Source organism: Octopus bimaculoides, chromosome 10, assembly GCF_046866305.1.
Source record: "Octopus bimaculoides isolate indiv1 chromosome 10, ASM4686630v1, whole genome shotgun sequence".
Taxonomy (NCBI): Eukaryota; Metazoa; Mollusca; class Cephalopoda; order Octopoda; family Octopodidae; genus Octopus; species Octopus bimaculoides.
In genome coordinates this window covers 51190778-51209237 of record NC_142937.1, presented here as the reverse complement: position 1 = coordinate 51209237, position 18460 = coordinate 51190778, and the positions used below count along the sequence as shown (strand labels likewise).

General features: G+C 36.0%; 1 protein-coding gene across 2 annotated transcripts in view; it reads left to right on the top strand.

Moving 5' to 3' along the window:
• Positions 1 to 18460, top strand: part of LOC149133717 (ankyrin repeat domain-containing protein 13C-A-like) — a 331974-nt gene that overhangs the window by 76008 nt on the left and 237506 nt on the right. The window contains exon 2 of one of the 2 annotated variants that reach the window (XM_089359123.1): positions 2076 to 2117. The exons of the other annotated variant lie outside the window; for it this stretch is intronic. Coding sequence (XP_089215249.1) covers positions 2076 to 2117 — 42 coding nt within the window. The remainder of the gene's footprint in view (positions 1 to 2075; positions 2118 to 18460) is intronic. 2 annotated transcript variants of the gene reach the window in all.

The following is an 18460-nucleotide window of genomic DNA, read 5'->3' as shown; positions in this document are numbered from 1 at the left end:
GAACAAAAATCAACATACCAGATGAACACCAAATGTATCCAACATAGCACATTAGAGTTGTTCACTTGTATATATCTATGTAAGAAGCAGGCTTTGGTGTTCATCTGGTATTTTAAATTTTGTTCATTTTTATGTGTCTTGATTATGTCTACACTGACAATTAAAAAGTGCATTTTGTGCCCATTGTAAACGATGAACACACAAGAGGTGTAGTGTTATCACATGCAGGTTAATTGCAAAGAGAGCCTTCATATGTAGTAGGTGCACTGGAGTATTAAACACAAAGTGTACCTGGGAAATAGATTCTTTCAGCTGTTAAGAAGGCTCCTTTAGAATCAACAGTTATAGTGTTTGTAGTTAGTGGGCAAATTCTTTTTGATGCTAATATATTTTTTTTGTATTTACTTGTCTACTTTTCTATATACCTGTGTGTCTTTTTTTTTTCAGTGTAGTTATTTAGCTCTTAATTTTCCTTTCATTGCTTTCTTTTTTCTTACCTTTTTGTTTCTTTGTCTTCTGTCTATACACTTATATACTTGGTGGTATGAAAAATTTCCCAAACTAGTCCTGTAGTGCACCAACAGGTGGCAGCACACAGTTGTGTGTGGAGTGAGGGCTAGAAGTAACCTTTGTGAGGCTGTGTGCTGAGTGACATCACTGTGTTTACTTCACAAGTTGTGAAATTTATGTTTTTGTGATCACATGTATGCTGTAGTCTGTGATTTTGTCATGGACAGGAACAAAGAGCCAATGTGAAATTTTGTGTTAAACTTGTGAAGTCTGCTACAGAGACATTAAGCATGCTTCGGCAAGCTTACGGCAATGAGGCAATGGGTTATACGCAATGTTTCCAGTGGCATCGGTGCTTCAAAAGTGGAAGAACATCCCTGGAAGATGATGAGTGATCTGGAAGACCTCCCATGAGTGATAACCCTGGAAATGTGGTATTATTCTTTGAGAATTTGTCCCCCAGGGCCAGGCTACCAATCAAGAGTCCTACTGCGACACTTTGAAGTATTTGAGGGAAAACATTCATTGAAAGTGACTGGATCTGTGGAGCATGAAGAACTGGATTCTTCACAACAACAATGCACCCTGTCGATGAGCTCTCATCACTCATGAGTTTCTTACCAAAAACAACATGGTATCACTTCTGCATCTGCCCTATTCGCCAGACTTAGCACCTGCAGACTTCCATCTTTTTTCCAAGATGAAAATGCAGCTCAGAAGTTGCCGTTTTAGCATCATTATCGAGATCAAGAGCAAATCATAGAAGGTCCTCATCTCACTTATGGAATATGACTTTCAGGCTAGATTCCAAAAGATACAGGAATACTGGGACCTGTGTATTGCTGCGCAATGTGACTATTTTGAAAGAAATGATTTACTTAGGTAAATAAGTTATTTTTTTTTATTAAACATAACTAGTCTGGAAACTTTTTGATACCACCTCATATAACTAACAAACTAATCAATTATTTATTGTTCAGTCTTAATATATTCTGCGGTGATTGTATTTTGTGCTAAGGAATAATATATTATTCTGTTTGCTTAGTTTTAAGAAGCCTCTGCATTAATTTTCTTGAACTATTGTTGAAAGGTTCATAAAGGCATAAAAATGGTTAATATTTTGTTATATCCTGTTCAACAAAGTAAATTAACCTTTTCATTTATACTTGTCTATCTGATACTTAAATGGAGAAATTTACTTTTCATGTTTCAAATTGGAACCCAATATAACTTCTGTTCAAAATTAGAAATTATGCAACATTAATATATAGTTTGAATTACTTCATCTTTTAATAGAGACCATCAATTAAATATTATAGTGTGTCAGTCAATTCATACATTTTCCATATCAAATGTCAGTTATCTCATTTGATCTGAAATAGTTAGAAAATATTTTACTTGCTGTATATTTTTTTAAATATATCTATGTTTGAATATGTATCTGTTATAATTCTACGAAAGATAGTGAGTTGTTAATTATAGAATTTAGACTTGTAAATATATTCATTGAGTTAAAAATTTATCCAATGACCAACACTGACTGGAATGCAACCTTTTTCTTATAGGCAATACACCATTGCATCTTGCTGTTATTCTTGGACACAAAGGTAAATAATACTTTCTTGGCTTATTTATTAGTTTTTATAGATATTTCAAATATTTCAGTAAACTACAAACAAATCAAATGTATTTATTTGACATCATCATTACATCTTATTTGCAGTGGTGACATTAGCTATGTAAGCCCTATGGATCTATCAGGTATTGGGTCATCCCATAAATAATGTATTTTTTTTTCAATTGCATAAACTAAAAGTCGGAGGGGGATTGTTAAAAACCACCTGTATCAACTTGCTATAAAAGCAGATAGTAATTTTAACTTGTACTTATTTTTAGTGTAAGTTTTGAAGAGTGCAGTTTGATTTTAACAGTTATTTTTTCAAAGTTATAATGGAAGTGACAAAGGAGCATATCCAGCATATTTTGCTTTATGAGTTCAATAAAGGCAACAACGCAACGGAAAGTGCGAGGAATATTAATGCAGTATATGAGGATTGGACAATAAGTGTAAGCTAGTGTCAACGGTGGTTCCAGAAATTCAGAGCCGGAAACTACAACTGAGAAGATGAGCCTTGTCCTGGAAGATCTGTAGAGCTTGACGAGGATGTCCTGCAAACCCTGGTGGAACAAAATCCCATTGTAATTGTTGAGGAACTAGCAGAGAAGCTTGGATTTGGTCATTCAACCATTCATCAACCATTGGAAAAGTCAGCAAATTGGGTCAATGGATTCCTCACAAACTTTCCAAATTTAATTGCACGCAGAGAGTGAATATGTGCTCTTCATTGCTGTCATGTCTCATGAATGAACCTTTTTTGGACCAAATAGTGACTAGTGATGAGAAATGGGTTCTCTATAAAAATGTTGAGTGCTGAAAACAGTGGGTAGGGAAAGGAGAAAGACCAGTACTCCAAGCTAAAGAAGGTCTTCATCCACACAAGGTGTTGTTATCTGTTTGGTGGGATATGAAAGGTTTAGTCTGCTTTGAACTTTTAAACCCAAACCAAATGATAACAAGGGAGATCTACTGCGAGCAGCTTAAGTTAACACTAGAAGAAAAATGACCATCTTTGGTTTCAAGGCAAAAAATTTTCTTCCATCAGGATAATGCTTGGCCACATACAGAGAGGATGATATTCCAAAGGCTGGAGCAGTTTGAATGGGAAATGATGCCCCACCCACCATACTCGCCGGACATTGTCCCATCTGATTATCATTTATTTTGCAGTTTTCAAGATCATTTGGATGGAAAAAATAATATGAATTCTGTAGACAAGGTCAGACCAGTACTGGGGGAATATTTTTCATCACGGACAAAGGAATTTTGGAAGAGGGGCCTTGCAAGACTACCAGATAGATGGAAGAGCATTGTAAGAAATGAAGGAGAGTATATTTTAGATTAAGAAAGAACTTTGTTTATCTTAATTTTGAAAAATAAAAGAAGTATAAAAAAAGTGCATTATTTATGAGATGACCCAATGTATTGATCAAGTATCTGATAGTCTAATGTTTTCTTTCCATGACTTCTTTGATCTACCACTGACTGATACCTTATCTTGCATAGCTAATTGCATATTTAATTTGTATTGTTACATTCCATCTGCATAAATCAGCTGGCACCTTTGGTTACTTTTTTTGTTGTCACTGAACATTGCAAACATAAATGATCACATGTATGTAACTCCTTTCTTTTTGATTACTGCAGGTATTCAGCATTATCTGCTTTTGTTACCATCACACAAAATTTCTTACATTGGCTTCATTTAGACTACTTTACACAAAGAATACTTCTATTTATTACTGAAATAGTTCTCAAAGCTTTTGTTTCTCATTTTTTTTTTGTGATGGTATGTTACAGTACTATGTATCATTAGTTCCACTAGCACTAACTTCATCACATAACTCTTTAGAAGTAACTATTAGTCTCTATTGTATGTATAAAATTTAATTTCTGTTTCAATCAGCTGAAGTTCTCAATCTATTTTGTGAACTTATTGTTTTTAATTACTACATGACTTCTGTTCTTTTTCTACTAATCAACCAAAGTTTTGGAGAAAGATCAAGATATATATCCCAAGAGAGGGAGAGAGAGAGGTGGTGGAGAGAGAGAGGTGGTGGAGAGAGAGAGAGGTGGTGGAGAGAGAGAGGTGGTGGAGAGAGAGAGGTGGTGGAGAGAGAGAGAGGTGGTGGAGAGAGAGAGAGGTGGTGGAGAGAGTGGGTAAGGATAGATGTTAGTTTTCAGGTACATTATTTGAATGTAATGAAATGGACATTGTCATTGTCAGTGGCCTTGTTGGTTTGGTGTGTGCTTTTACTCTAATGCATAACAGTGAGCCTGATGAAAGGAAAATGGTAGCTTGGGAGGAGATGTATCTTGTGTGTGAAGTGTATATTTGAATCAAAATGTGCAGCAAATTTGGGGCTTTCATTGCATCTGGGATTATGTTTTTGCAAGAATTGTAGTATTAGCTAAAAACTGTTCAATTGTGTTGCAAAATTTTTGAAAGTCACTAGCATAGTCAAATCACTAGTAACACCCATGATTTGTTACTGTTGTACCATACACAGGTAATTCAGTTGGTTGATAATTTAGGTATTCTGAACCAGTTTAGTTTCTGATAATTCATGATGCAGCATTTTTTTTTTTTTTTCAAGATTTGATCCAGAATATTTAAACACAGTGACCATCTGTAGCAAATATACAGATAAGCTGGGGTGCTTTGTTCAGAAACCAACAGGGTTTTGATCTAAAAAGCTCTAAAAATAAATCACAAAAGTTCAGCAACATATTGGTCAGGATTAAAATGAACATAAACAAAAGTGATTAAATTCTAGCTGCTATAGGAGTATAGGTCTGACTGATAGCAGTGCTGTTGGGTCATGTTGTACATGATGTTAAGAGTTAATGCCATTAGTGTAACTAGGGATGTCAGTGGATCTCTCCTCACACTGTATCATGCTTCCAGTGTAATTATGTACGTGGTCTGATCAGTAAGTATCTGGACTGTTGCCATAGTAACGAAGCTAAAGCAAACAGAGTGAAGCTGCTTGGCACAGATTGACCTTGAACTCTGCTGTACATGCACACTAAGTTTTAACATTCTAGCTCACTTCCGCTGTTTACAGCAGTGCTTGGAAGAAAGGTGTGTAGTGTCTGATCATCACAATGACTATGACAAAGAAAATTGAGCATAAAATCATCATTGTCGTTTAATGTCTGCTTTCCATGCTGGCATGGGTTGGACGGTTTGACTGAGGACTGGTGAGCCAGAAGGCTGCACCAGGCTCCTGCTTCAAATTTTGCCAAAAGCTTGGCAATACCTGCTCAGAGGCCTATGCAAAGTTTTCAAAAAGTCTTCATCGTTCTCAACACAATCAAGGAGATCTTGTGCAACTGAAATCCGAGTGTTTATTTGGTCAGCTGAAAGTGGTTTTGACACAAACTTGGCAGACATAGGTCTCATATCCAAATCTTCAGTGATAATGGACTGAATTGAACCATAACTAATCTGCACATCCTCTGATAACTCACGGATGGTGATTTGATGATTTCCCCTCACAGCTGCACACACATCTGCGCTGTTTTTCTCAGTTCTGCTGGTTGTAGGCCTCCCAGAATGTTTGTTAATATCAACATTTTTTTTGGCCATCTTGAAAACGTCTGAACCACTCATACACTTGTGTGTGGAACATACACTCCTCTCCATACACTTTCTGCAACTTTGCATAGGCCTCTGAGTAGGTATCACCATGACAACTTTCTCTGTCATCGTCCACGTGATGATCACACGCTACACACCTTCCTTCTAAGCTCTGCTGTAAACAGCAGAAGTGAGCTAGTTTTAACCTAGTGCACATGCACAGCAGAGTTCAAGGTCAATCTGTGTCAAACAGCTTTACTCTGCATGCTTTAGCTTCATTACTATGGCAACAGTCCAGATACTTATTGATCAGACCTCATATGTCACTGGACCTATCTGATACTTTCATCTCTCCAACACTCAGCCTATTCTCTCTTCCCCATATTACTCTAGTTGTTTTGTCCATTTTGCAGCATTATGTATAAAGGACCAAACATTACCCCTTTTGTACCCTTCAGGCCACCTGATATTGACATCCTTCATTCACTCTTACCATATTCAACTTCATCATTATCCATTACTCATCCCTTCTTTCATGATCTCATCTCAATCACTGTTTTTACCATCACACTTTGGCTCCCCTTCTTCTGGCTTATCTTCTGTCACCACTATTCTCTTCTATTCATCTTGCTTTCTCTCCCTCACTCACTTCCTCTTTCACTTTCTCCTTCTGACTGGAGTAATCATGTTCCCTCTGTTTGCTTCTGTCCCTCTGTCATACTTTAGTCTCTCATCACCTTGTACAAAGCCACCTCTTTCAAAGGATATTTGTCTTGCAAGTTGTCTTGATGATCTTTCCAATACTGGTGCCACGTAAAAAATATCCAGTTCACTCTGTAAACTGGTTGTTGTTTGGAAGGGCATTCAGCCATAAAAACCATTTCAATGCCGATCTCATCAGTGCTGGTGCCACTTAAAAAACACCCAATCACTCTGTAATGTGATTGGCATTAAGGGCATCCAGATGTGAAAACTATGCCAAAGCAGACCTCGACTGTGCTGGTGCCACATGCAAAGCATCCAGTCTACTCTGTAAAGTGGTTGGCATTAGGAAGAGCATCCAGCCATAAAAAACCATGCCAAAACAGAGTAGAGCTTGATACAGTCCTTTGGCTTGCCAGCTCCTGTCAAACCATTCAACCCATGCGAGCACAGAAGATGGATGTTAAATGATGATGATATGTATGGTGTTTGTTGTAATCCAATGTCAGACTGTTGTAATGTCCACTCTGGTATAGCAGTATAGTTAGTTAGATAAGTAAGACACGATTAACTATGACCGACTTCGCCGACTTCTTGACGACTTGACTTCCTATGTCACAGTATTTGTTATGACTAGCACTCATTATGTGGGAGAGATGTTCCATTATTATTATTATCCCCACAGCATCTCCCCTTTTAAGTTTTTTTTCTTTAAGGAGTGTAATTTCATTTCTTTCTATTTTTTAATTCTTTTTTCCATCAGTTACAAATTTAATATTTCTTTCATTTGGCATCCACTTCCAGAAACTCCATACATTTCCTTTTTCTTTTGTTTGTGCATCTGGGTTCAATTATTTGTGGTGTCATTGGTACTTGAAAAGTATCATATAACATTCCATTGGTTCTTCCATTCTCTTGGGTTTGCTTTCAATGAATCTTTTTTTAGTTGACTTATGTGTCTCTTGTATACTCATTTTCTTCCTTTTACCAAGTATAGCATTTTTCCTATGCGTTTGAAAATCATGCCATCTTCCCAACTTTGTTTTCTGTTCTTATATGCCCTAACAAATACATTTTCACCAATTTTGAAATATCTTGCTGTATTATCCATTGCAATTTTTCTTTTCTTACCAGGTAGCAATTTGTTGAAGACTGATTTTATTTTCCTTGCAGGCATCAGCTCTGCTGGTGACAATCCTGCTGGTGTATTTGGATTTGGTGTCACTCGGTATACTCTTAGGAATTGTTGTAGAGCTACTGTATCCATGACTTCCTTATTTGACTTTCATAGGGTTCTCTTGAACATATCAACAAAGTGTTCTGCTTGTCTGTTAGATCTGCAGTGGTATGGTACAGTAGTTATATGTTTCACAGCGAATATTTTACAAATTTTTTAAAACTCAAATGACACAAATTTGCATTCTATTATCAGACACTATAGTGTCTGGGATGCCAAATCTCACAAACAGCTCATGTAGAAAATTTGTCATTGTTGTAGAGGTTGGCCTTTTACACCTACAAATTTCTGGCCATTTAGAGAAACTATCTACTACCACTAAGTAGTATGAACCATTTAAGGTACAAGCGAAATCAATGTGTAGTCTCAACCACAGAACATCTACTTTTGGTCAAGGTTCACTTTTTATCGCTGGTAATTTTGCTGCTAGAAGACACCCTCTACAGGCTTTCACTAAATTTTCAATTTCTCTATCCATTTTTGGCCAGTACATGTAGCTACTCATTAAAGCTTTCATCCTTGAAATACCAGGATGTCCAACATTAAATTCCCTTGACATTTTCTTTTTGAGTGTTTCAATTATTACTACTCTCTGTGCATACACCAACACATTATCACAAATCGAGTATAAGTTCTCGTCTTGATTTTGTTTCACACCAATCCTGTTCCCATTTACTTTTCCTATCTACAGTATTCTTTTCATTTTTGTTATGAATTTGTCCTTTTCTGCATTTCATTTTATGTCTTCTATGGTTACAGGTAATTCATGGTACCACATTCCACATTACATTTTTTATTTCTCTTTCTGATCTTAATGCTGTGATTACCATATCTTCAAATGGCTTGCAGTGTTTTGGCATCAGTCTGGACAAACCATCCTCAGGCCCTAGTTTCTTTGATGGTAAATATTCCATTTTGAAACCATAATTCAATAAGGTAATGCCCCATTGCTGTAGTCTATTAGCTGTGTGAGTTGGTATTCCTTTTTTAGAACTGAATATCGACAGTAGTGGGTGATGATCCGTTTGTAGACAGAAACTTTTTCCATTAATAAATCTATGGAATTTTTTCACACTAAATATAATTGCTAATGCTTCTTTTTCTATTTGGTTGTAGTTCCTTTCTACTGGTAATAATGATTGTGATGCATGGGCTATAGCTTTTTTACTTCCATGTCATATTTGTGCAGAAGCACTGTTCCTACACCATTATCACTTGCATCTGTAGCTAATATAATATCCAGCTTTGGATTTAAAATGTGTTCGATGTTAAAATGTTTTTTTAATTCATCAAATGCCTTCTATTTTGTATTTTTCTTTAACAAATCATTTTGCAGGGCCCTTACATTGTGTATATTGGGAATATAAATTTGGTAGTAGTCACTAATCCCAAAAATGCTTGTAGTATAGTCACATTGTTTGGCATGGGCATATTTTTTATCGCAGTTGCTCTGGATGGATCCAGTTTCCATCCATTTTTATCTGTTATCTGGCCCGAGTATTTAATATTTTTCAGAAAGAACTCACATTTTTCTTCACTTAGCTTAAAACCATATTCTCTTATTTTTTTGAATACCCTTTTTACATGTTCTAAATGTTCGTGTGATTCATTTTTTATTAGGATATCATTTAGATAGACGATAGCAGAATCACAGTCCGCCAGCATTGTATCCGTTATGGAAAGAGCCACTTTTATACCGAAGAGAAACCACTTAAATTTAAATAAGCCATGGTGTGTATTAATGACTAATAATTGTAAGCATTCTTCTACTTGGATTTGTAAGTATGCCTCCAAGAGGTCTAATTTTGAGAAGAATTTCCCACCATTCAGTTTTGCGAACATTTCCTCAGGACTTGTCAATAGGTAGTTATGTGAGCTTAAGCAATCATTTAAACCTGCTGATAAATCTGCACAAAGTCATAACTTATTATTTGTCTTTTTTACATAGATCATAGATGGTGCCCAATCTGAGTAGTCCGTTTTCTTGATTATTCCAAGGCTTTCAAGTATTCCAAGTTCCTTATTTACCTGTTCTAGTGCCATGAACAACAGTACATTATATTTTGGCTTAAATACATGGTGTTGCAATTTGTTTTACTTAGTTTTCATGCAGCAGCCCAGTTCGTCTGAGAAAACATCTGAGAATAAATGTTTTATTTTTCATTTCAGTCCCTCAGCTGCATTTGAACCTATGCCTGAACCGACTATATTCCCACACAAAACACTTATGGGCATATTCTACAATCTGAACAAATTTACTGAATTTTTTAACACATACTTTTGCCATTTTCATTTGGTCACAAAATGTCATGTTATGCACAAACTCACCTACAAAATACAATCTATTACCCATAACACCGTGTGTTACTTTTGTAGATTTACTTAGTTTTGGCTTACCGATATATTTCTAAATTTCTTCACAATAGTAATATCACTTCAAGTATCTAACTGCATTTTTACTCTTATATTTTCAATTTTCACATTTACGAATTTCCTCTTTGTCACATTACCATTTTCTTTCGACAGCATCTTGTTTTCTGTGTTCCGTTTTGTAATCTTGGTTTTCTAGTGCACTTTTACATGTTCAATTTTTCCACAACAGAAACATTCCACTTTCTTAAATGGGCTGTTTTTTCTCAGGTGTAGACCTCCACATGCAAAACATGTGTTTGTTTCCTGACTTTTGTCCTGTTTGTACTATATTTTAGTACACACTTGATTTCTGTTCTGCCTGTTTCGCACTTGTTTCACTTGGGACCAATCTTTATGTTCAATTTTCTGTGTTGTATCTTAGATTTACTATTCTTTCACACTCTTCTGACGCTTGTTGTAAAGTTACAGCTTGGTTTTGTTCCAGCTTAGTGAAAATTCTTGTTCTTACTTCTGCATCTTTTTCAGCAGTTAGTTCCTGAGTAAATATCAGGCACTTGAACATGTTTAGTGTTAACTTGTCCAGTTTGAACTTTTCACATTTTCTGTTAACTCTACCAGCATAAGTGATGTTGTCCTCCTGTTTTTTTTTTTTTCTAGGTTTAACCATTTCCAGTGTGTATTGAACAACGAGCTTTACTTGCTAAAATTCGTATTTCTAAAGTTTTATGTCAGAAGGTTTTTTTCAGAAGTACGTAATTGCTGTAATGCTCATGTTCTCTTATGAACAGTTTTCTTAGGATTAGACATGTTTTCATATTGTTGTCCCAATCTTTGCACTCTTTATTGATGATCTGTTCATGTCTTCTATAGTACACCTTGAAGGTAACTCCCTTGTCTAGTTCATATTTAAATTCCGTTATTGAGTTTGCAATATAATCTGTCAAGAACATCGTTTCAGCATTTTTGGAAGATTTTCTATTCATTAATTGCAGCATTTGTTGTTGTTGCTGTAATTCTTGTTGTTCTTGCAGTTGTTGTTGCTGTTTTTGCAACTCGAGTAAACCAGTCAACAATTCTTCCCTAATTTTACGATTTTGTATACCATAAAATTTGCACAAGAAACTTTTGTGAGTGTCGTAACTCCTTGTGAGTTTGTTTAACCCTCGTGAGTTTGTTAATTTCTCATGAGTTTGTTAATTCCTCATCACCACTGTTGTAATCCAACATTGGATTGTTGTAACGTCCACTCTGGTATAGCAGTATAGTTAGTTAGACAAGTTAAACACAACTATCTGTGACCAACTTCGCCAACTTCTTGACAACTCGACTTCCTACGTCACAGTATTTGTAACGACTAACACATACCATTCATCATGTGAGTGGGGTGTTCTATTATTATTATTATCCCTGCAACAGTGTTGTAGTAGAGAGGATGCTTTAGCCATGTCGAAGATATGACAACCTCTCTAGTACTGGTGCTTCAATAAATTGCACCGAGTGTGCTCTGTAAAGTGGTTGGTGTTATGGAGAACATCATGCCTTAGAAGCCAAATCAAAATGAAATGTATAGGCAAGATGTCATCCCATAACTATCTAGGAGAGAGCTGACTCTTAATGAGTACTGACTTGGACTGTAGTATCCAGTCCAAACCATGCCATTTTCGAAAGCAAACATAAAACTTGGTGGCAGCAGCAGAGGTGGTGCATAAACTTTGCCAATCCAAAAAACAAACAACAACAAAAAAACAAATGCTTAAAAATCTGCTGAATAATCTCTATTATTAAATCTTCTTGGATATACTCAACTGATGACAGGCATCTTTTATATATTTATCAGAGCCTGATTGATGTCTTGCAATGAGCTGTCTGTTACAAAGATGTTTTGCTCACTTCAATGTTTTTATTCTTTTGTTCATTTTCTAAGAATATGACAAGTGATTGAGACCTTTGGTGATTTGCTGTGCTTGAGAAGACACGTGAATCAAAGTGAAATCATAGTCATAGCCAGTGCTGATGACATATAAAAGGCATCCCTACTGGTGACAAGTAAAAGGCACTTGTGCTGGTGACATATAAAAAGCACTCACTACACTCTTGGAGTGGTTGGCGTTAGGAAGCGCATCCAGCTGTAGAAACCAAGCCAAGTCAGATTGGAGCCTGGTACAGCTCTCTGGTTTACCAGTCCCAGTCAAACTGTCTAACCCATGTCAGCATGGAAAACAGATGCTAAATGATGATGATGAGTTTTCACAATGACATCTCTAACTTGGTACTTGCCTTCTATTGATTAAGTACTTCCTATCTTCTATTACTTATCAGTAATATTTACTGAAGAGTACAATCTTCCCCAAGAGTGGAATCTGTATTTTTTTTCGCTGTGAACTAGCCTCAACTAATTAAATTAGTAATTTCTAGTCTCAACTAAATTTAGTAGCCTTAATAAATTTGCAATATTCATGCCATGCATGCCTTATATTAGGATCTCCTGCTTCATTGATAATCTTATACTTGGTGCATACATGAAAAATCTGTTACTTTCTTGTTGCCTGCCAGTAATCTAAACAATATTTCGCATCCTATCTATATTATATTATTCTTTGTATTTCTTTTTCATCATCATCATCATCATCATCATCATCATCTTCATTTAACGTCTACTTTCCATGCTGGCATGAGTTGGCTGGTTTGGCAGGAGTTGACAAGCCAGAGAGCTGCACCAGGCTCCATTGTCACTTTTAGCATGTTTTCTATGGCTTGATGCCCTTCCTAACACCAACCATTTTACAGAATGTACTGAGTGCTTTTTACATGGCACCAAGTATCTTGCAAGACAAAAATCCTCTCTGCTGGGAGTAGGAGTGGGTGGCTTTGTGCCAGTTGATGAGAGATTAGAGGCATAGAGGGACAGGAATAGGTATCTTGCAGTAGAGTAGCTACATGAATACTCCAGTTGAAAAAGAAAGGAAAATGAGTTAGAAAGCAAGATAAAGAGAGTGGGTGTGTCAGAGAGTAAGATTAGAGCAATAATGAGAGATGCTAGCAAAGATTTTCAAACCGTAACAAGCAAAAGGTATCCAAATTTAACTTGATCAATTTCTTCTTGGTAAATTATTGACATGCCAGCAGTGTTTATTACACTAAGTTTTACTATAGAGTATATTTATTGGCTTTGAGCCATCATTGCTTTCATAAATTAATTAAATTTACTAGATATGTGAGACAGTCATAAATACCTCCATCTTTGTTATACAACCTCACCATAGACAGCAAAAGAGGAATTAACTGGCCACCACTGTTTCTAGTTTATTAATCTTCATCAGCAATTGAATGTCCTATATTTTACAGACACTGAAGACTTGTCAGTAATTTATATAACAAAACTAACTCCCCAAAATGTGTCTAATATTTAAATCAGTCTGCCTGATTTCATTTCTTGGTAGCTATAAAATATTATCTTGTAGTGGCTGTAAAATGTAGGTTATCTGATTGCTGATGACAGTTAATAAACTAGAAACAGCAGCAGCCAGTTGATTCCTCTTTTATTGTCCATGGTGAAGTTGAATAATAAACATAGCAAATGTTTATGACTGTCTCATATATCTAGTAAATTCATTAAATTAAAACTTCCTGTCTTACTTCCTGTATAACGTCAATTCACCTATGTTTCAGTATTAGTATTTCGTCTGTATAATCTAATATGAATAGAACTAAATGGTTAAGAGATCTCTTCATTTGTAGACCATCTAGAAATGTAGATCAAAATATTTAAAATTTTGAGCCAGTGATATCTTTGGGGTGATTAGAGTTAAAACATGTATCTGAAGTTATCATTGGATTTGTGGTTCAGCTTATATTTGTCTTTACTCGAATCCAAGGTAACATCCAAGAAGTTTACTGGCACTCCATCAGTTACAATGATGAAGGTTGATCCAATCAACAGAACAGCGCACTCATAAAATTAACGTGCAAGTGGCTGAGTACTCCACAGACATGAATACCCTTAATGTAGTTAAGGGTATATCATCATCATCATTTAACGTCTATCTTCCATGCTGGCATGAGTTTGATGGTTTGACAAGACCTTGCTAGGTAGAAGACTACACCAGCCTACTGCGTCTCTTTTGGCATGGTTTTTACGGCTGATGCCCTTCCTAACACCAACCACCCTATACAGTAGATTGAGTGCTTTTTACCTGGCACCATCACAGGTGAGGTCAGTTTTGGCATGGTTTTTATAACTGGATGCCCTTCCAAGTAACTTGCAAGACAAGGAATTTTGAGAGGGGAGGGGGCATTAGAGGAGGTAATCTTGTGTCAGATGATGAAAGATTAGAGTGTAAGAGAGAGACAAAGTGGCAGAAACAAGTGTCTTGCTATATAGGAGGTACATAGTTACCTGGGAGAGAGGGAGAGAGAGAGAGAGAGAGAGAGAGAGAGAGAGAGAGAGAGAGAGAGAGAGAGAGAGAGAGAGAGGACAGAAACTGATGTGCTGCTGTCAAGAAAATGTCTTAAAATAGGGTTCTAAAGTGTTATAGATATTTTTGGGTGTCTGGAGATCAGAACATATTTAGTGTCTATAAATGTAGCAGTTCTCTAAACTTCTTCAGCTATCTTGAACTCTTTGTATTGTCTTTATCTTTAACATCATTTTAAAAATTATAGTATGTTGGTAACGGACTTTATCAATTGATTACTTCTATTAGCTATCCAAAAAGTTAAAAGTATTTAGTTCTTTGCTGGTTTTTATTAAATTTATTACATTTATTGCATACCTAAAGTTTCCTATTTGTCATCTTTAATCTTTGTGTAATAGCTGGAATGAAAAAAAGTGTATATATAACCTCAGGTACTATAAGCCCAAATATTTTGTAACCAAATATATTATCTATTCTTTGTGTGAGATTTAGTGCAGTTGGCTGAGTTAAAGAATGCTGAATGTCAACAATCTGTTGCTACTGGTATTACAGTGGTTAAATATATAAACTTTTGCTGTTTGCATCAACTGTCTTGCACAGTTGGGTGTATGCATTACTGTACAGTAAAAGATTTACTTCTCAATTGCATGGTTCTACATTCAGTCTCTTCTTCCATAAGCTTTATTCTCAATTGCATGCTTCTAGGTTCAATCTCTTCCATAAGCTTTACTTCTCAATTGCATGGTTCTAGGTTCAATTTCTTCTTCCATAAGCTTGGGTTGACCAATGTATGAGTAGAATTAAATGAAGGGAAATTTGGTGAGATTCCATCCTATATTGCCTGTATATCCATCTTTTGTCAATTTAACTTGGCATAGAATATAAATATTTGTGGACAAAGACATGGGACCAAGTGGTGAAGTATGATCTTCAAACGTTTGGCTTCACAGAGGCAATGATTAGTGACCGAGACCTTTGGTGAAATGCTGTACTTCAGAAGACCTGTCAAATCAAGTGAAATCGTAACTGTGGTTGTTGTTGGTGTCATGTAACTGGCACTTGTACTGGTGGCATATAAAAAGCACCTTTTAAGCACTGGGCCTCATGGATGCAATGTGGCCAATGCTGGTGTTGCATAACTAACACCCATGCCAGTGGTACATAAAAGGCACCTTCTGAGTACTGGACCTCATGGAGTCAATGACAAATAACCAAGACCTTTGGCAATATGCTGTGCTTGAGAAGAAGACTCATCAAGCCAAGCGAAATTGTAGTTGTAGCAGATATTGGTGTCATGCAAACTGACACCATAAAAGCACCCATTTCATTCTCAGAGTGGTTGGCGTTAGAAAGGGCATCCAGGTGCAGCCCCTCAGCTTACTGGCCCTGGTCAAACCGTCCAACTATGTCAGTATGGACAACAGATACTAAATGATAATGATGATAATGATGATACCATAGAAACCAGCACTTTAGGAAGTCCTTTGCATTGCGTTAGACACTCTCTTGCTACTCTTCCCATGAGAAATGCAGTAAACCACTGATAGGCCCATTGGAAATCTGAAACCAACAATCGTATCATTCACAAGTTATGATATAAAATAAATGGGTGCCATGCATATATACAGCTCATTGCTGTAAATTGAGAAAACATTGTATACAGTGTTTTGAGTTAATTTGTTCCTGGAGACCACTTGTAAAGTGAAAACTTGTAAAGCAGAGCAATAATTTCCCATAATAGTAATGTTTTAAATTGTAATTCATTTCCAGGAAAATAGTTTACCTATAAAATTTACAATACTTGTAAATAAATGGCAATAAAACAACAGTAGAATGTAGAGAGTATTTTATGTAAAGTAAAAAGAATGTCAAGATCATTTATAATAAAAAATCTTACTATAATTATTTTTTAAATCACTTTCACGCTAGACTCACGTACATCATCACTTGTAGACATGATCACCGATTCACTAGCACTCATTGATGGACTTGTAGATTTCTTTTTTTAAAAAAAGTCTAGAGTTGTTTGTTTAGAAGAAGCTTGTTTACGCTCTCTATGAGTTTCTTGGTAACCTGCAGAGGCATTTGTTATGATAGTAGAAACTTCTGCACTTCGTTCAAAATTTGGATCTTGTGCTTGAAAAATTTCCAGATGTTGAAATGCTTCCGTGAGTCCTTTCAACATGAATGTATTAACTGGCATTTCATCAACAGTGTCCTTTTCCTTTTCCATTGTTGCCTGCTCTTGCATTGCAATAAACTTTGCATTGGTGAGTTCATCACTATGTGATTGAAACAGCTCATCTACGTCACTTGTCAGCATGTTGAGATTCAGTTCATTTGCCAGTTTTACAATTTCTTCTGTTTCTAATTGTACATTTTCTTGTAGTGATTCAAACCCTCAAAATCATTACGAAATTAAGGGCAAAGTTTTTTCCAAAAGCCCTTCATATTCTTTTGATTGATATTATCCCACGCTTTTCCTATGATTTTTACTGCAGTATAAATGTAATTTTTCCAGAATTCTATTACAGTTGGTCCCCCTTTGTCTGTTTCTTCATTCAGCACTACAAATGTGTAGCGTAAATAATGGGCAATAAATGTTGCAGTAACACTCTAGTCCATTGGTTGCAAAAATGGAAGTTCTTATCACAATATTTCTTAACTTCCGATACAAAATGATATGAAAACCATTCTTCAAATAATGTTGCGTAACCCAAGTTTTTTTTATTAGATTTCCATATGACTGGAAGGGTACTTTTTAAGATATCGTTAAGTACCTCAGGATTTTCCAGTCAATAAACTAGCATTTGGTTTTAATTTTAAATTCCCAGATATATTTCCTCCAAATAATGATATCAGTTGGTCTGTTGTAACTTTAAAACCAGGCAGCACAGATTCTTCCTTAGTAATGTAACTTCTGGAAGGCATACGTTTCCAGAAAAGTCCTGTTTCATTGACATGAAAAATCAGTTGTGGCATGTAGCTCCCTTCTTCAATTATTTCTGCCAATGTTTCTGGAATTTTTTTTCCTGCATCAACATGTGTGCTTGACACTTCTCCTTGCACTTTGATGGAATGCCACCTATACTCTTTTACTTGTTTCAGTAATTTGACTGTAGCCATGCTGGAGCACTGCCTTTAGTCAAGCAAATCAAGCCTAGGACTTATTCTTTGTAAGCCTAGTACTTATTCTATCGGTCTCTTTTGCCAAACCGCTAAATTACAGGGACATAAACACACCAGCATTGGTTGTCCAGCAATGTTGGGGGGACAAACATAGATACACAAACATACACACACACACACACACACATATACATATATATATATATATATATATATATATACGATGGGCTTCTTTCAGATTCTGTTTATCAAATCCACTCACAAGGCTTTGGTTGACCTGAGGCTATAGTAGAAGACACTTGCCCAAGGTGCCACGCAGTGGGACTGCACCTGGAACCATGTGGTTCGTAAGCAAGCTACTTACCACACAACCACTCCTACACCTGTGTTGATTTTTAAATTGATCAAACCATCCTCTGCTTGCAACAAAAGTTTCATTTGTGTTACCATACTTTTCTTTAAGCATACTGAAAAGAGACAATGCTTTGCTACAAATCGACGCTTGATTAACATTCATATGCATGCATTGTTTTGTCACTTATCCATGCATTTAAAAGTTTTTCCATTTCTGAAATAATGCTTCCAGCATCTCTTTTACGAGCCCGATTTGATTGCAAAAGCTGTGCATTTCTCACTTGAGATAGATATTTTTTTTTCTTTTGAGGATTGTTGCAGGCAGTTGAATTAAGTGAAAATTTGTCACAAATGTTTTCAGTTGTACCGCCATCATGCATTTTTACAATTTCACACTTCATTTCCAAAGTGATGACTTTTCATTTGTTTTTGTTCTCGTTAGTGTCCGTTGTACACTTTCATTTAGGCGTATTGGGTGGATTTAAAAATTGCTGAGTAGTTTAAAGGCACAAAAGTATAGTTGCTCTTAGCTTGAGTTG